The sequence below is a fragment of the Dendrobates tinctorius genome, unplaced genomic scaffold (genome assembly GCF_039654945.1).
Source record: "Dendrobates tinctorius isolate UK_male_01 unplaced genomic scaffold, ASM3965494v1 ptg000249l, whole genome shotgun sequence".
NCBI lineage: Eukaryota > Metazoa > Chordata > Amphibia > Anura > Dendrobatidae > Dendrobates > Dendrobates tinctorius.
In genome coordinates this window covers 2641134-2661359 of record NW_027361916.1, presented here as the reverse complement: position 1 = coordinate 2661359, position 20226 = coordinate 2641134, and the positions used below count along the sequence as shown (strand labels likewise).

Genomic DNA, 20226 nt, shown 5'->3' with positions numbered 1-20226 from the left:
ATAAGGTCTACCGTCCCTGCCCAGGGAAAGGGGGGCAAGGAGGGTAAGGGGAACAGGGAGAGCACTCCATCAATCAGTGTTACCTGCCGTGGTAAGCCCGAAAAATCCATTATCCCCATCTGGACACGGCTTCCGTCCAACAGCTGCCACCTCCGCCCCAAAGAGATCCTTAGTCAGGGTCCGGTCCTCATGTTCTCGTAGCTCCTTGATCAGGGGAGCGTAGGGACGAGGAGGAGTGACCCCTCCCTGAATAGCATGGACCTCCGGGCGCGGATGAGTGAAAGCCATTGGGGAAGGAGCAGGAGCAGAAGTCTCCTGTGAGACTGGGTTAACCATTTGAAGACCGTTGTACTGCTGATACTGCCTAGGGTCATTCACTGCTGGATACAGAGGTCTAACTTCGAAAGGTGGTCTAGAGAACTCCCGGAGCTCTCGGGATATAGGCCCTGGCACAAAGTTGGGGCAAAAACGTTTAAAGTGTCCCAACTGTCCGCAAAAATAACACAAGGGAGGACCTCTCATGGGATCCTGTGGGGGCTCGGCCGAACGGGACCTGCCCATTCTCGGTACCTGGCCGTACCCCCTGGAACTCCTGGCCTCCTCAAATCAGCAGATACACCCCGAGGTGAATGGCATGCAAAAACATTAGACTCATCACCCTTCACCTCGGATTGCATTGTCCTAACATTAGTTAATAAAGCCTCAACCACGTCTTCAATGGATTCAGCATTTTGCAAAACTCCTGATTTAAAAACTTCTAAGGGAACCTTTTTTACAAATTGTTCCATCATAGCAAATTTATCACCCTGGTCCATAGTGTCTAAGGTCTTATTAAACACCACGCACCAGGCTGCAACCCATTTATCTGCCTCCATCCTGAGATCACTCCCCTTTTTAATTTTAAAAGAATCTAACAATGCCGGAGAGGGCTTTCTCCCCCCTAACTTCTGTGAAATCACAAACTTCATTCTTCCCTGCGGCTCTGTCAGATCACACGGAACACCCTTCGCCTGCTGGGCTCGAAGATGAGACATGAACTCAGGGTGCACAAAAGACATGAAATAACGGGAAGCATCCTCCCTAGATTTAATTTGGAATTTATCAAGCCATGATTCAAAGCCAAGGACATTACAAAACACTCCCATACTTTCCTCCCAATTAGGCACATTTTTAATAAATTTAAGATGGACCAGGGACATCTGACCAGGACTCTTTCTCGGGGTAGAGGCAGTGTCGGCGTTAAATTTAAAATCTACCTGTGATGAATCATCCCCTTCCTCTTCGATCAATTCTTTACTTAACTGTGCCTGCATGTGTTGAAGATGTCAGAACAATCTATCCAGTGTATCTGTGTGTTCCATTATCCAGTCTTGTATCATTGATTTCCATTCCGAGATTGTTTCTGGACCAGCCCCGCACTTCTCCACTGCAGACTCCAGCTGTGCTATGAGTGCTTTCAAAGGCTCCAACTCAACCCCCTCCCTTTGTGTCTCTCCTGCTTGTCTCAATGTCTCATTCAACTGTTCTAAGCTCTCCCCATACGCTGCCCCTGCCCGGGTGACCTCATATACATACTGTGGTGTAGACTGTTTATCAAGAGCCTGATCAAAGGTTATGACTGTCTTACACAAAGCCGATACCCGGCTGTTACTTTTCCCTAGCGAATTCTTTCAATCTAGTTCCCTGTTCTCTGTGGTAAACCATCGCATACAATTTAGCCACGTGGTTTCCACATTAACCCCCTCCAGCTGGGGTGTGCCAGCATATTTCTCTGCCTGCTTCCGTAACCACTCCACATTTACAGTGGTCTACAAGGATGTTTTACTCTGTTCTAGTATCAGCAAATGCAATTTAAGCAACGTTAGATACTTACACCTCTCAGATGGAAGACCTCGCTGCAGCTTTTTGACCAGATATCAAAAGAGGTGCAGCCATGATTTCAGCCTCACTCGTTAGCTTGCCAGGCGTCTCCCCACGCCCTTTTAAAGCTTCTTGCACACAAAAAAAAATTCTCACGTCCTTGTAGATAGCTTCTTCTTAGTTACTCATCTTTTTATAGTCTTTTTCTTTGTCCGTGTTTTTCTTATAAAAAATCAGGCAGGCGTTCTCGGAGCAATCATGAGAGGTTCTCCTTCAGGCTGACTTCCTTTGATCGGTTTCACGTGTGGCCACACGCATTTTTTTGTTTTTTTCTTCACTGTTCCAACCTGAAACTCTCATCTGCAACTTTTTCCAAAGGTTCCTCTGGAGGCCGCTCTCCGGAGCCGCTCCTCCTGGCTGGCAATCGCCACTTGTTAGAGAAAGTCCTAATGGAGAGTTGGAAGAGCCGGACCAAACTGCAGACAATCCTCTAAAGCTGAGGTCGAAGTTTATTCAGAGATACACGGCAACACAGAACAGAAAGGCAAAGAAGTTGAAATATGCGGGCAAAAACAGGAATTCAGACGGGCAGAGATTCGCTAGGAAGTCTGGCGATGATAAGGCCCCGAGCTAGATTGCAGGTGCCTTTTATACATTATGCAAAGAAAGCTGTATACATATTATAGCAAAAGGGCGTATATGGTTACATCATATCTTTTTGGACTAAGGAAGAAGTGGCACAACATTACATCAGTAATTAACTTTTCACCAGACCACATTAAAAACCACATAAATCCAATATTATCTCTAACTACTGTCATTAATCTTATTACTGCTCTTAGACTAAACCCATAAATTAATACATTTGACAATTTCAGAAGTCTGTTTCCTACTAACACTATCATGAATTCACATATTCACCATATATTCGTTGGTTTTAGTTTCTCATTGCCCTAAGGCTGATCCAATTTACCTGTAGGCACATCAACTAAATTTGTTAATGGGCATGATCTCATTTTACATCCTCCATCTGCTTTTACAGAGTACATCGTATTATTTCTATTATAAAAGTTGAATATATTCTTTCCTAACTTTCCTAAAATGGCTGCCTAGTCGCTCATGGCTGCTCAGTATATTATAACTGACCATTCTCTTACACTTTCCCCTCTTTGTTCTTTCTTTCTGTTCTTTTTTTCTGGCCATGCTTTCTTTCCCTCTGTTCTTTTTCTTTCTTTCTCTCTAGTCTTTCTTTCCCCTCTTTCTTTCTCTCTCTCTGTTCTTTCTTTCCTCTCCGTCCTCTCTCTTTTCTTTCGCTCTCTCTGTTCTTTCTTTCTCTTTCTTTCTCTGTTCTTTCTTTCCCCTCTTTCTTTATTTCTCTTTTTTCTCTCTGTTCTTTCTTTCTCTTTCTTTCTCTCTACCTCTCTGTTCTTTCTTTCCCCTCTTTCTTTTTTTCTCTGTTCTTTTTTTCTGTCCACTCTTTCTCTAATCTTTCTTTATTTCTCTCTCTTCCCTTTTTTCTCTCTCTGTTCTTCCTTTCTTTCTCCGTGTTCGTACTCTCTTTCTCTGTTCTTTCTTTCCCCTCTTTCTTTCTCTCTGTTCTTTTTTTCTCTTTCTCTCTGTTCATTCTTTCTCTCTCTCTGTTCTTCCTTTCTTTCTCATCTTTCCTTTATACGTACACTACTAAGGCTAGTTTCACACTAGCGTTTATGAGCGCAGCGACGGCCTGCGCATGGCCGCCGCTAAGCCCCGCCCCCTGCCGCGCCTCCGCCGGTAGCTCCGCCTACCGGCGCATGACTCTGCATGCGCCCTGCGTCCCCTATCACTGGGGGCGCAGGCCGTGCACAATATGCGTTTGGCGGCGCATGCGTCCTTTTGACGGTGCGCCAACCTGCGCCAAACGCAACCTGCTGCAGTTTGGTTGCGCCGGCGCACCGTCAAAAAGGCGCATGCGCCGCCAAATGCATATTACGCACGGCCTGCGCCCCCAGTGATAAAGATAGGGGACGCAGGGCGCATGCAGCGTCATGCGCCGGTAGGCGGAGCTACCGGTGGAGGCACGGCAGGGGGCAGGGCTTAGCGGCAGCCGTGCGCAGGCCGTCGCTGCGCTCATAAACGCTAGTGTGAAACCGGCCTAATCAATAGCCTCCTTTACATGAACGTGTTTTGCTACAGAGCGTGTGTCTGTGTGATCCACATGGAGACAAGTCCGTTTTTTGGCCAGCACCACGGATGCCACACGGCATGAATCATGGTATGTGTTAAAAGGGGGGCCCACTGAGACTCTTTCGCCCGGGGCCCTCAAAAACCTGGAGCTGGCCCTGTATATGGGCTTATATTAGAATCCCAATTACCAACTGGAAAGATAAAAACAAAGGAAAAAAGGGGTGGAACAAAAAACAAGCCCCAAACACCTCATAACCCACAATGTAAGGTCAGAAAAATACTGGAAATATAAATTTCTCTTCACACTGCAATATTAGTCACATGTGATCTGTGTCTCTCCCAGAAGAAAAGTCATCACAGCGTCATTCCCCGTAATAACCGTATAGAGGAGGAAATGATCGCGGAGAGAGCGTCCATTGTTAGAATAGTGGGGAGACACAGATGGGATCCAATGCTCCTGACTGTCCGGATGTCTAGAGGATCGTCACCATCGGAGAGTAAAGTGCAGATCGGCGATCTTGTGACCGTTGTATTATGGGGAAATAAGAAACAAATAAGACACATTGAGATCAGAGAAAACTGTTCTATGTAATAAAGAGTGTAGAGAACGAATTCTACCAAACCCCCTATAGGAAAGGGGAGAAGCTGAGAACTTCATTTACACCATAGGGATGTAAGGGATTTAATTGCCGGATCCATTTAGTTTCTAATTGTGTCCATTAGTGATGGGCGAACCCCCCGATGACCAATATCGGTGGGTTCTCCTGAGTTTTTTTGTAAAGTTTGATCTCGGGGCCGGAGATGACGTGAACTTGTGTCCGAACCCCGAGCTTGGACTTTATAGATATGGGATGGGGAGGGCTGTAAAACAAAGAATAAAATTAATAATAAACATTATAATTATACTTACTGGTCCAGCGACGCGTCGTCCCATCTCCCTGTATCCCAACCATATCTACTTCCGGGGCCGCTCAATAACTTCCGGCTTATTCACTCCACTGCTCAGCAATTTTTGGCCGGCGTTGGTAGTGTTCGTGCGGTGATGTCAGGGTTCACCCCAGTTCATGGGCTGAGCACCCAATTTAAGTGATCAAACAATAATTTAATGTCCACAATCGTAGTAAACAAAACGTTTCATTCTTACATCAGTTACAGATTAAAGAACACTTACAGTATTAGGTCAGGTGGACTAATATATTTGGTTGAAGATCACTAGATCTAATGATCTTCAACCAAATATATTGGTTTATTTACTCAAGCTAAATGTCAATCTCCTCTCCATATTGGGGCAAGCTATACAGTTACAAGGAAAAAATCCCTTTTATTACCCTTCGTACCAAAATAGTTAGGTGTGTTGGCTAAGTTACTTGTGACTAGAGTTGAGCGATACCGTCCGATACTTCAAAGTATCGTATCGGATGGTATCGGCCGATCTTTAAAAAAAGTATCGGTATCGCCGATTCCGATACCGGAAGTCCCATTCAAGTCTATGGGACTTCCGGTATCGGAATAAGAAAAACCCTTTCCTGCCCTTGTACAGCCTCTCTGGGGTCTGTACGGGCCTTTCGGGGGGCTGTGCCGGCCTGCCAGGGGGTCTGTGCAGGCTCCGGTGGTCTGTGCCGGCCTGCCGGTGGTCTGTGCAGGCTCCGGGGGGCTGTGCCGGCCTGCCGGGGGGCTGTGCAGGCTCCGGGGGGCTGTGCCGGCCTGCCGGGGGGCTGTGCCGGCCTGCCGGTGGTCTGTGCAGGCTCCGGGGGTCTGTGCAGGCATCGTCCGATGGGACTACAAGTCCCATCGGGCGATGCCTGCTACCATGACAGTGATTGACACATTAGCCAATGATGGGACAGTAGTAGTCCCATCATCCGGCTAATGTGTTAAATGTAAAAAAAAAAAAATAAAAAAATTACATGCTACATACATACAACATGCATACTACATACATGCTACATTCATACTACATACTACATACATGCTACATTCATACTACATGCAACATACATACTACATATATACTACATGCATGCTACATACATACTGCATGCTACATACATACCACATATATACTACATACATACTACATGCATGCTACATGCATGCTACATGCTACATAACATATATACTACATGCATGCTACATACATACTATACTACATATATACTACATGCATGCTACATACTACATGCTACATACATACTACATGCTACATACATACTGCATGCTACATGCATGCTACATACATACTACATGCTACATACATACTACATATATACTACATACATACTACATACATACTACATGCATGCTACATACATACCACATACATAACATATATACTACATGCATGCTACATACATACTACATGCTACATACATACCATATACATACTACATGCATGCTACATACTACATGCATGCTACATACATACTACATGCTACATACATACTACATATATACTACATGCATGCTACATACATACTACATGCTACATACATACTACATATATACTACATGCATGCTACATACATACTACATATATACTACATGCATGCTACATACATACTACATACATACTACATGCTACATACATACCACATATATACTACATACATACAATACATTCATACAATACATACATAGACATACAGTACATATAACATAGAGTAACATACTTACCAATACTTGTCACATTGTTCCCCGAAGCCATTGTCTTTCCGGAATAAATATTAACATAACAAACCACAAAAATACTCACCCACGATCCGAAGCAGTCCACGAGTGTGTCCCACGACGATCTTGGGTAGAGAACGGCAGCATCAGATGATGCTGCCGTTCTCTACGGGCTGCAGGAATCCAATGACGGAAGGTAGGTATCCTTCCGCACTGTATTCCTCCGCCACTTAAAAAAAAAAAGTCCCTAGTCTCACTTTATGCCATTGCTGCGTGGGGCTGTGCAGTGTATATATACAGGAGTGGTACTGTGCAGTGTATATATACAGGAGGAGTGGTACTGTGCAGTGCATATATGCAGGACAGGAGGAGTGGTGCTGTGCAGTGTATATATACAGGACAGGAGTGGTACTGTGCAGTGTATATATACAGGACATGAGTGGTACTGTGCAGTGCATATATGCAGGACAGGAGGAGTGGTGCTGTGCAGTGTATATATACAGGACAGGAGTGGTACTGTGCAGTGTATATATACATGACAGGAGTGGTACTGTGCAGTGTATATACAGGAGTGGTGCTGTGCAATGTATATATGCAGGAGTGGTACTGTGCAGTGTGTATATGCAGGACAGGAGTGGTACTGTGCAGTGTATATATACAGGAGTGGGACTGTGCAGTGTATATAGACAGGAGTGGGACTGTGCAGTGTATATATATACAGGGCATGAGTGGTACTGTGCAGTGCATATATGCAGGACAGGAGGAGTGGTGCTGTGCAGTGTATATATACAGGACACGAGTGGTACTGTGCAGTGTATACAGGAGGAGGGGTACTGTGCAGTGTATATATAGGAGGAGTGGTGCTGTGCAGTGTATATACACAGGAGGAGTGGTACTGTGCAGTGCATATATACAGGACAGGAGGAGTGGTACTGTGTAGTGTATATATACATGAGGAGTGGTACTGTGCTGTGTGTATATGCAGGACAGGAGTGGTACTGTGCAGTGTGTATATACAGGACAGGAGTGGTGCTGTGCAGTGAATATATACAGGACAGGAGGAGTAGTGCTGTGCAGTGTATATATACAGGACAGGAGTGGTACTGTGCAGTGTATATATACAGGACAGGAGGAGAGGTGCTGTGCAGTGCATATATACAGGACAGGAGGAGTGGTACTGTGCAGTGTATATATACATGAGGAGTGGTACTGTGCTGTGTGAATATGCAGGACAGGAGTGGTACTGTGCAGTGTGTATATGCAGGACAGGAGTGGTACTGTGCAGTGTATATATACAGGACAGGAGTGGTGCTGTGCAGTGTAAATATACAGGACAGGAGTGATACTGTGCAGTGCTTATTTACAGGCCAGGAGGAGTGGTGCTGTGCAGTGTATATATACAGGACAGGAGGAGTGGTACTGTGCAGTGTATATATACAGGAGTGGTACTGTGCAGTGCATATATACAGGACAGGAGGAGTGGTACTGTGCAGTGTATATATACAGGAGTTGTACTGTGCAGTGTGTATATGCAGGATAGGAGTGGTACTATGCAGCGTGTATATACAAGACACGAGTGGTACTGTGCAGTGTATATATACAGGACAGGAGGAGTGGTGCTGTGCAGTGTATATTTACAGGACAGGAGGAGTGGTGCTGAGCAGTGTATATATACAGGAGTGGGACTGTGCCGTGTATATAGACAGGAGTGGTACTGTGCAGTGTGTATATATACAGGACAGGAGTGGTACTGTGCAGTGCATATATGCAGGACAGGAGTGGTACTGTGCAGTGTATATATACAGGACTGGAGTGGTACTGTGGAGTGTATATATACAGGAGTGGTACTGTGCAGTGTATATATAGGAGTGGTACTGTGCAGTGTATATATAGGAGTGGTACTGTGCAGTGTATATATACAGGAAAGGAGGAGTGATGTCGTGCAGTGTATATATACAGGATTGGTACTGTGCAGTGTATATATACAGGACTGGAGTGGTACTGTGGAGTGTATATATAGGAGTGGTACTGTGCAGTGTATATATACAGGAAAGGAGGAGTGATGTCGTGCAGTGTATATATACAGGATTGGTACTGTGCAGTGCATATATACAGGACTGGAGTGGTACTGTGGAGTGTATATATACAGGAGTGGTACTGTGCAGTGTATATATATACAGGATTGGTACTGTGCAGCGTATATACACAGGACAGGAGTAGTGGTACTGTGCAGTGTATATATATAGGAGTGGTACTGTGCGGTGCATATATACAGGACAGGAGTGGTACTGTGCAGTGTATATATACAGGAGTGGCGCTGTGCAGTGTACATATGCAGGACAGGAGTGGTACTGTGCAGTGTACATATGCAGGACAGGAGTGGTACTGTGCAGTGTACATATGCAGGACAGGAGTGGTACTGTGCAGTGTATATATACAGGAGTGGTACTGTGCAGTGCATATATACAGGAGTGGTACTGTGCAGTGTATATATACAGGAGGAGTGGTACTGTGGAGTGTATATATACAGGACAGGAGTGGTGCTGTGCAGTGTATATATACATCACAGGAGGAGTGGTGCTGTGCAGTGTATATATGCAGGACAGGAGTGGTACTGTGCAGTGTATATATACAGGAGTGGGTTTGTGCAGTGTATATAGACAGGAGTGGTACTGTGCAGTGTATATATACAGGACATGAGTGGTACTATGCAGTGCATATATGCAGGACAGGAGGAGTGGTGCTGTGCAGTGTATATATACAGGACAGGAGTGGTACTGTGCAGTGTATATACTGGAGTGGTGCTGTGCAATGTATATATGCAGGAGTGGTACTGTGCAGTGTGTATATGCAGGACAGGAGTGGGACTGTGCAGTGTATATAGACAGGAGTGGGACTGTGCAGTGTATATAGACAGGAGTGGTACTGTGCAGTGTATATAAACAGGGCATGAGTGGATAGTGCAGTGCATATATGCAGGACAGGAGGAGTGGTGCTGTGCAGTGTATATATACAGGACACGAGTGGTACTGTGCAGTGTATATATACAGGAGGAGGGGTACTGTGCAGTGTATATATAGGAGGAGTGGTGCTGTGCAGTGTATATATACAGGAAAGGAGGAGTGATGTCGTGCAGTGTATATGTACAGGATTGGTACTGTGCACTGTATATATACAGGACTAGAGTGGTACTGTGGAGTGTATATATACAGGAGTGGTACTGTGCAGTGTATATATAGGAGTGGTACTGTGCAGTGTATATATACAGGAAAGGAGGAGTGATGTCGTGCAGTGTATATATACAGGATTGGTACTGTGCAGTGCATATATACAGGACTGGAGTGGTACTGTGGAGTGTATATATACAGGAGTGGTACTGTGCAGTGTATATATACAGGATTGGTACTGTGCAGCGTATATACACAGGACAGGAGTAGTGGTACTGTGCAGTGTATATATATATAGGAGTGGTACTGTGCGGTGCATATATACGGGACAGGAGAGGTACTGTGCAGTGCATATATACAGGACAGGAGTGGTACTGTGCAGTGTATATATACAGGAGTGGCGCTGTGCAGTGTATAGATAAAGGAGGAGTGGTACTGTGCAGTGTACATATGCAGGACAGGAGTGGTACTGTGCAGTGTATATATACAAGACAGGAGTGGTACTGTGCAATGCATATATACAGGACAGGAGTGGTGCTGTGCAGTGTATATATACAGGACAGGAGTGGTACTGTGCAACGCATATATACAGGACAGGAGTGGTGCTGTGCAGTGTATATATACAGGACAGGAGTGGTACTGTGCAGTGTATATACAGGAGTGGTGCTGTGCAATGTATATATGCAGGAGTGGTACTGTGCAGTGTGTATATGCAGGACAGGAGTGGGACTGTGCAGTGTATATATACAGGAGTGGGACTGTGCAGTGTATATAGACAGGAGTGGTACTGTGCAGTGTATATATACAGGGCATGAGTGGATAGTGCAGTGCATATATGCAGGACAGGAGGAGTGGTGCTGTGCAGTGTATATATACAGGAGGAGGGGTACTGTGCAGTGTATATATAGGAGGAGTGGTGCTGTGCAGTGTATATATACAGGAGGAGTGGTACTGTGCAGTGTATATATACAGGACAGGAGTGGTACTGTGCAGTGTATATATACAGGAGTGGGACTGTGCAGTGTGTATAGACAGGAGTGGGACTGTGCAGTGTGTATAGACAGGAGGAGTGGTACTGTGCAGTGCATATATACAGGACAGGAGGAGTGGTACTGTGCAGTGTATATATACAGGAAAAGTGGTACTGTGCTGTGTGTATATGCAGGACAGGAGTGGTACTGTGCAGTGTGTATATACAGGACAGGAGTGGTGCTGTGCAGTGTATATATACAGGACAGGAGGAGTGGTGCTGTGCAGTGTATATATACAGGACAGGAGGAGTGGTGCTGTGCAGTGTATATATACAGGACAGGAGGAGTGGTGCTGTGCAGTGTATATATACAGGACAGGAGGAGTGGTGCTGTGGAGTGTATATATACAGGACAGGAGTGGTACTGTGCAGTGTATATACAGGAGTGGTACTGTGCAGTGTATAAATACAGGAGTGTTACTGTGCAGTGTGTATATGCAGGACAGGAGTGGTACTGTGCAGTGTATATATACAGGAGTGGAACTTGCAGTGTATATAGGCAGGAGTGGTACTGTGCAGTGTATATAGGCAGGAGTGGTACTGTGCAGTGCATATATGCAGGAGGAGTGGTACTGTGCAGTGTATATATACAGGACAGGAGGAGTGGTGCTGTGCAGTGTATATATACAGGACAGGAGGAGTGGTGCTGTGCAGTGTATATATACAGGAGTGGGACTGTGCCATGTATATAGACAGGAGTGGTACTGTGCAGTGTGTATATATACAGGACAGGAGTGGTACTGTGCAGTGCATATATGCAGGACAGGAGTGGTACTGTGCAGTGTATATATAGGAGTGGTACTGTGCAGTGTATATATACAGGAAAGGAGGAGTGATGTCGTGCAGTGTATATATACAGGACTGGTACTGTGCAGTGTATATATACAGGACTGGAGTGGTACTGTGGAGTGTATATATACAGGAGTGGTACTGTGCAGTGTATATATAGGAGTGGTACTGTGCAGTGTATATATACAGGAAAGGAGGAGTGATGTCGTGCAGTGTAGATATACAGGATTGGTACTGTGCAGTGCATATATACAGGACTGGAGTGGTACTGTGGAGTGTATGTATACAGGAGTGGTACTGTGCAGTGTATATATACAGGATTGGTACTGTGCAGCGTATATACACAGGACAGGAGTAGTGGTACTGTGCAGTGTATATATATAGGAGTGGTACTGTGCGGTGCATATATACGGGACAGGAGGAGAGGTACTGTGCAGTGCATATATACAGGACAGGAGTGGTACTGTGCAGTGTATATATACAGGAGTGGCGCTGTGCAGTGTATAGATAAAGGAGGAGTGGTACTGTGCAGTGTACATATGCAGGACAGGAGTGGTACTGTGCAGTGTACATATACAGGACAGGAGTGGTACTGTGCAGTGAATATATACAGGACAGGAGTGGTACTGTGCAGTGTATATATACAGGAAGAGTGGTACTGTGGAGTGTATATATACAAGACAGGAGTGGTGCTGTGCAGTGTATATATACATCACAGGAGGAGTGGTGCTGTGCAGTGTATATATGCAGGACAGGAGTGGTACTGTGCAGTGTATATATACAGGAGTGGGACTGTGCAGTGTATATAGACAGGAGTGGTACTGTGCAGTGTATATAGACAGGACATGAGTGGTACTGTGCAGTGCATATATGCAGGACAGGAGGAGTGGTGCTGTGCAGTGTATATATACAGGACAGGAGTGGTACTGTGCAGTGTATATACAGGAGTGGTGCTGTGCAATGTATATATGCAGGAGTGGTACTGTGCAGTGTGTATATGCAGGACAGGAGTGGGACTGTGCAGTGTATATATACAGGAGTGGGACTGTGCAGTGTATATAGACAGGAGTGGTACTGTGCAGTGTATATATACAGGGCATGAGTGGTACTGTGCAGTGCATATATGCAGGACAGGAGGAGTGGTGCTGTGCAGTGTATATATACAAGACACGAGTGGTACTGTGCAGTGTATATATACAGGAGGAGGGGTACTGTGCAGTGTATATATAGGAGTGGTGCTGTGCAGTGTATATATACAGGAGGAGTGGTACTGTGCAATGTATATATACAGGACAGGAGTGGTACTGTGCAGTGTATATATACAGGAGTGGGACTGTGCAGTGTGTATAGACAGGAGTGGTACTGTGCAGTGTATATATACAGGAGGAGTGGTACTGTGCAGTGCATATATACAGGACAGGAGGAGTGGTACTGTGCAGTGTATATATACAGGAGGAGTGGTACTGTGCTGTGTATATGCAGGACAGGAGTGGTACTGTGCAGTGTATATATACAGGAGGAGTGGTACTGTGCAGTGCATATATACAGGACAGGAGGAGTGGTACTTTGCAGTGTATATATACAGGAGGAGTGGTACTGTGCTGTGTGTATATGCAGGACAGGAGTGGTACTGTGCAGTGCATATATACAGGAGTGGTACTGTGCAGTGCATATATACAGGACAGGAGGAGTGGTGCTGTGCAGTGTATATATACAGGACAGGAGTGGTACTGTGCAGTGTATATATACAGGACAGGAGTGGTGCTGTGCAGTGTATGTATACAGGACAGGAGGAGTGGTGCTGTGGAGTGTATATATACAGGACAGGAGTGGTACTGTGCAGTGTATATACAGGAGTGGTACTGTGCAGTGTATATATACAGGAGGAGTGGTACTGTGCAGTGTGTATATGCAGGACAGGAGTGGTACTGTGCATTGTATATATACAGGAGTGGAACTGTGCAGTGTATATAGACAGGAGTGGTACTGTGCAGTGTGTATATATACAGGACAGGAGTGGTACTGTGCAGTGCATATATGCAGGACAGGAGTGGTACTGTGCAGTGTATATATACAGGACAGGAGTGGTACTGTGCAGTGCATATATGCAGGAGGAGTGGTACTGTGCAGTGTATATATACAGGACAGGAGTGGTGCTGTGCAGGGTATATATACAGGACAGGAGGAGTGGTACTGTGCAGTGTATATATACAGGAAAGGAGGAGTGGTACTGTGCAGTGTATATATACAGGACAGGAGTGGTACTGTGCAGTGCATATATGCAGGAGGAGGGTTACTGTGCAGTGTATATATAGGAGTGGTACTGTGCAGTGTATATATACAGGACAGGAGGAGTGGTGCTGTGCAGTGTATATATACAGGACAGGAGGAGTGGTGCTGTGCAATGTATATATACAGGAGTGGTGCTGTGCAGTGCATATATACAGGACAGGAGGAGTGGTGCTGTGCAGTGTATATATACAGGACAGGAGTGGTACTGTGCAGTGTATATATACAGGAGGAGTGGTACTGTGCAGTGTGTATATGCAGGAGTGGTACTGTGCAGTGTATATATACAGGACAGGAGGAGTGGTGCTGTGCAGTGTATATATACAGGACAGGAGTGGTACTGTGCAGTGTATATACAGGAGTGGTACTGTGCAGTGTATATGTACAGGAGTGGTACTGTGCAGTGTGTATATGCAGGACAGGAGTGGTACTGTGCAGTGTGTATATACAGGAGTGGGACTGTGCAGTGTATATAGACAGGAGTGGTACTGTGCTGTGTATATACATATACAGGAGTGGTACTGTGCAGTGTATATAGACAGGAGTGGTACTGTGCAGTGTATATAGACAGGAGTGGTACTGTGCAGTGTATATAGACAGGACAGGAGTGGTACTGTGCAGTGCATATATGCAGAACAGGAGTGGTACTGTGCAGTGTATATATACAGGACAGTAGTACTGTGCAGTGCATATATGCAGGAGGAGGGGTACTGTGCAGTGTATATATAGGAGTGGTGCTGTGCAGGGTATATATACAGGAGGGGTACTGTGCAGTGTATATATACAGGAGGAGTGATACTGTGCAGTGTATATATACAGGAGGAGGGGTACTGTGCAGTGTATATATACAGGAGGAGGGGTACTGTGCAGTGTATATATAGGAGTGGTACTGTGCAGTATATACATATACAGGAGTGGTACTGTGCAGTGTATATATACAGGAGGAGTGGTACTGTGCAGTATATACGTATACAGGAGTGGTACTGTGCAGTGTATATATATACAGGATGAGTGGTACTGTGCAGTATCTGTATCCAACATTCTGCCCCAGCTCACAGCCTGCCCCCATGTCCAGCATTCTGCCTCAGTCTCCAGCATTCTGCCCCAGCTTCGAGCATTCTGCCCCATGTCCAGAATTCTGCCCCAGCGTCCAGCATTCTTCTGCCCCATGTCCAGCATTCTGCCCCGTCTCACAGTCTGCCCTCATATCCAGCATTCTGCCACCAGCGTCCAGCATTCTGTCCCCAGCGTCCAGCATTCTGCCCCATGTCCATTCTGCCCCATGTCCAGCATTCTGACCCAGGCTCCCTGGATAGCCGCTTTCAAAAAAAAAAAAATTCTTCTTACCTTGTTATCTGGCTGTGCTCCAGCGGCGAGGCTCCCTCCCTCTCCCAGTCCCACGTGGCACACTGACTGAATGAGGAAGTGGAGGAGCAGAGCAGTGTGTGACGTCAGGTGAGGGCGGAGCTGTGGCTGGACCATTGTGCAGGGGGGGATTTCGGCGCTGGCTGGACCATGGTGCGGGGGGGGGGGGGCCTGCCCGAGGGGCCCGGCAGGCGCTGAGTCTGAATTTAAAATATAGCTGCAGAAGCCTGTATAAAATGTAGGGGGGCCCCAGCGCGGATCGGGCTGCCAGCATGGTCGGGCCCCCCTAATCACCGGGCCCCATACACATGTAAGGCCTGTCATGCCCTGATGGCGGCCCTGGTTTCAGGATGCTTGACAGTTGGCATGAGACAAGACTGGTGGTAGCGCTCACCTGGTCTTCTCCGAATAAGCCGTTTTCCAGATGTCCCAAACAATCGAAAAGGGGATTCATCAGAGAAAATGACTTTACCCCAGTCCTCAGCAGTCCACTCCCTGTACCTCTTGCAGAATATCAGTCTGTCCATGATGTTTTTTCTGGAGAGAAGTGGCTTCTTTGCTGTCCTCCTTGAGACCAGGCCTTGCTCCAAGAGTCTCCGCCTCACAGCGTGTGCAGAAGCACTCACACCTGCCTGCTGCCATTCCTGAGCAAGCTCTGCACTGCTGGTAGTCCGATCCCACAGCTGAAGCACTTTTAAGAGACGGTCCTGGCGCTTGCTGGTCTTTCTTGGGCGCCCTGGAGCCTTTTTGGCAACAAGGGAACCTCTCTCCTTGAAGTTCTTGATGATGCGATAGATTGTTGACTGAGGTGCAATCTTTCTAGCTGCGATACTCTTCCCTGTTAGGCCATTTTTGTGCAGTGCAATGATGACTGCACGTGTTTCTTTAGAGATAACCATGGTTAACAGAAGAGAAACAATGATGCCAAGCACCAGCCTCCTTTTAAAGTGTCCAGTGGTGTCATTCTTACTTAATCATGACAGATTGATCTCCAGCCCTGTCCTCATCAACACCCACACCTGTGTTAATGGAGCAATCACTGAAACGATGTTAGCTGGTCCTTTTAAGGCAGGGCTGCAATGATGTTGAAATGTATTTTGGGGGATAAAGTTCATTTTCTAGGCAAATATTGACTTTGCAAGTAATTGCTGTTAAGCTGATCACTCTTTATAACATTCTGGAGTATATGCAAATTGCCATTAGAAAAAATGAAGCAGTAGACTTTGTAAAAATTATTATTTGTGTCATTCTCAAAATTTTTAGCCATGGCTGTACAGACCAAAGTTTGGACACACCTTCTCATTCAAAGAGTTTGCTTTATTTTCATGACTATGAAAATTGTAGATTCACTCTGAAGGCATCAAAGCTATGAATTAACACATGTGGAATTATATAATTAACAAAAAAGTGTGAAACAACTGAAAATGTGTCTTATATTCTAGGTTCTTCAAAGTAGCCACCTTTTGCTTTGATTACTGCTTTGCACACTCTTGGCATTCTATTGATGAGCTTCAAGAGGTAGTCACTGGAAATGGACTTCCAACAGTCTTGAAGGAGTTCCCAGAGATGCTTAGCACTTGTTGGCCCTTTGGCCTTCACTCTGCGGTCCAGCTCACCCCAAACCATCTCGATTGGGTTCAGGTCTGGTGACTGTGGAGGCCAGGTCATCTGGCGTAGCACCCGATCACTCTCCTTCTTGGTCAAATAGCCCTTACACAGCCTGGAGGTGTGTTTGAGGTCATTGTCCTGTTGAAAAATAAATGATGGTCCAGCTAAACACAAACCGGATGGAATAGCATGCCGCTGCAAGATGCTGTGGTGGCCATGCTGGTTCAGTATGCCTTCAATTTTGAATAAATCCCCAACAGTGTCACCAGTAAAGCACCCCCACACCATCACACCTCCTCCTCCATGCTTCACGGTGGGAACCAGGTATGTAGAGTCCATCCGTTCACCTTTTCTGCGTCGCACAAAGACAAGGTGGTTGGAACCAAAGATCTCAAATTTGGACTCATCAGACCAAAGCACAGATTTCCACTGGTCTAATGTCCATTCCTTGAGTTCTTTAGCCCAAACAAGTCTCTTCTGCTTGTTGCCTGTCCTTAGCAGTGGTTTCCTAGCAGCTATTTTACCATGAAGGCCTGCTGCACAAAGTCTCCTCTTAGCAGTTGTTGTAGAGATGTGTCTGCTGCTAGAACTCTGTGTGGCATTGACCTGGTCTCTGATCTGAGCTGCTGTTAACCTGCGATTTCTGAGGCTGGTGACTCGGATGAACTTATCCTCCGCAGCAGAGGTGACTCTTGGTCTTCCTTTCCTGGAGCGGTCCTCATGTGAGCCAGTTTCTTTGTAGCGCTTGATGGTTTTTGCCACTGCACGTGGGGACACTTTCAAAGTTTTCCCAATTTTTCGGACTGACTGACCTTCATTTCTTAAAGTAATAATGGCCACTCGTTTTTCTTTACTCAGCTGCTTTTTTCTTGCCATAATACAAATTCTAATAGTCTATTCAGTAGGACTATCAGCTGTGTATCCACCAGACTTCTGCACAACTGATGGTCCCAACCCCATTTATAAGGCAAGAAATCCCACTTATTAAACCATAGTCATGAAAATAAAGAATACGCTTTGATTGAGGTGTTTCCAAACCTTTGGTCTGTAGTGTGTGTGTGTGTGTGTGTATGTATATATATATATATATACACACACACACACACACACTATGACTTATCTCGGCTAAGACAAAGCCTAGATCCTCAGGCTACATCCACATCATGGGCGTAGCCAGGATCAAACCTGGGGGGGGCAGAACCTCATACTGCACACCCCTACACTTGAAAATAAAGCCTGCACCTTAAGAAGATGTGGTGGTGAATGCAGTATATTTATTCCAACTATCAGTTGATGTTACTGAAGACGAGCAATGCCTGTCCTGGGCGTCCTTTTGGGCAGCTATGAGGTGGACCTGACTGGTGCTAAAAAAAAGGAGTGTTAGTCTGTGTGCTATCCGGCTTTCATTCTTTTTGGTACAGATATGATATGGATAGACAGATATATAAATAAAAGCAGATTAGAAATCTGCTCTGATATTGAAAACATTATCTATGAGCTCAAAAACCTTTCAGGTGATGCAGTTTTTAAAAAGCTGATCTGCTTTTGCAACTGAAAAACGTATCCTCAAAAAACGCAGCAAAAACGCTGTGTGTGAATGTAGCCTTAGATCAGGAATAGAACAGCCATTTATAGGACATTTCATAACTTTCCCAAATTCCTATGAAAAAATATTCAGCACATTCTGCATTGAACTACTGTACCCAATTTATTATATATTTTAGGAGTCGGAATCGGTCCATTTTATACCAACTCCGACTCCACCAAAATGAGCACCGACTCCACAGCCCTACATACTAAGGTTGTGTTTTATCTCCCGTCCACCACACTCCAGCTCCGGCTCCGCCCCCCAAGCACCATCCTCTGCCCCCCCCATGCTCAGCCTCTGCTCCCCCCCCATGCTCAGCCTCTGCTCCCCCCCCATGCTCAGCCTCTGCTCCCCCCCCATGCTCAGCCTCTGCTCCCCCCCATGCTCAGCCTCTGCTCCCCCCCCATGCTCAGCCTCTGCTCCCCCCCCATGCTCAGCCTCTGCTCCTCCCCATGCTCAGCCTCTGCTCCCCCCCCTATGCTCAGCCTCTGCTCCCCCCCCATGCTCAGCCTCTGCTCCCCCCCCTATGCTCAGCCTCTGCTCCCCCCCCATGCTCAGCCTCTGCTCCCCCCCATGCTCAGCCTCTGCCCCCCCCCATGCTCAGCCTCTGCTCCCCCCCCATGCTCAGCCTCTGCTCCCCCCCCATGCTCAGCCTCTCTCTCCCCCCCCATGCTCAGCCTCTGCTCCCCCCCCCATGCTCAGCCTCTGCTCCCCCCCCCCATGCTCAGCCTCTGCTCCCCCCCCATGCTCAGCCTCTGCTCCCCCCCCATGCTCAGCCTCTGCTCCCCCCCCATGCTCAGCCTCTGCTCCCCCCCCATGCTCAGCCTCTCTCTCCCCCCCCATGCTCAGCCTCTGCTCCCCCCCCCCCCATGCTCAGCCTCTGCTCCCCCCCCCCCCCATGCTCAGCCTCTGCTCCCCCCCCATGCTCAGCCTCTGCTCCCCCCCCATGCTCAGCCTCTGCTCCCCCCCCATGCTCAGCCTCTCTCTCCCCCCCCATGCTCAGCCTCTGCTCCCCCCCCCCCCATGCTCAGCCTCTGCTCCCCCCCCCCCCCATGCTCAGCCTCTGCTCCCCCCACTCTCTCCCCCCACACACCGTCTCCCTTCTGTCCTCTGCGGGGTGTCGCCGCTCCCTCCTCCGGGCTTTGTGTTGTGCCGCGCTCTTCCCCGCTGACAGCTCCGCTCCTCTGCTGCGCGCTCTCCACAGCAAACATTACGACACCACCGTCGCCTCCTCCATGACTCAGTCCGGCCTCCCACGTCTCCTCACCACACGTCACTTCCCCGCCCGGCCGCCATTTTAGTTCCTGTGGTGGCGGAGCACAGGCGGAAGTGCCGCCATCTGTAGCAGCGGCTGCGGTCCTCCTCACCGTGTCTCCGCCGAGTCAGGAGGTTTTCGTGAGGGGGAGATCTCGGCGGCCTGATACAATAATGCCGTCCACCCCGCTCCGTGTGGCCGCGGTGTGCTCCAGAACCGCAGCATGGAGGCGCACAATCTCCTCCGGTAATGGCGGAGCCCCTTCTTCTTCAGTCTGTGCGCGTAGTTCGGGGCCGTGTGAGGCCGGTGATGTCTCTAGGCCTCTGTATGTGATGGAGGACCCTGGGAGCGGCCATACCTTCTTACACACACCTCCATGGTGGCCTTTTCCCCCTCAGATGTAGGAAAATTACACATTTGTAACTGAATGTGTTAGACACTTTTT

The 20226-nt window shown here is 47.1% G+C and overlaps 1 protein-coding gene across 1 annotated transcript in view; it reads right to left on the bottom strand.

The window, feature by feature from the left end:
- Nucleotides 1-4742: 4742 nt before the first annotated feature.
- LOC141063323 (uncharacterized) overlaps nucleotides 4743-20226 on the bottom strand; it is a 42274-nt gene continuing 26790 nt past the window's right edge. Inside the window, exon 3 of the mRNA XM_073557374.1 lies at nucleotides 4743-4884. Within this exon, the coding sequence (XP_073413475.1) occupies nucleotides 4743-4884 (142 nt within the window). The remainder of the gene's footprint in view (nucleotides 4885-20226) is intronic.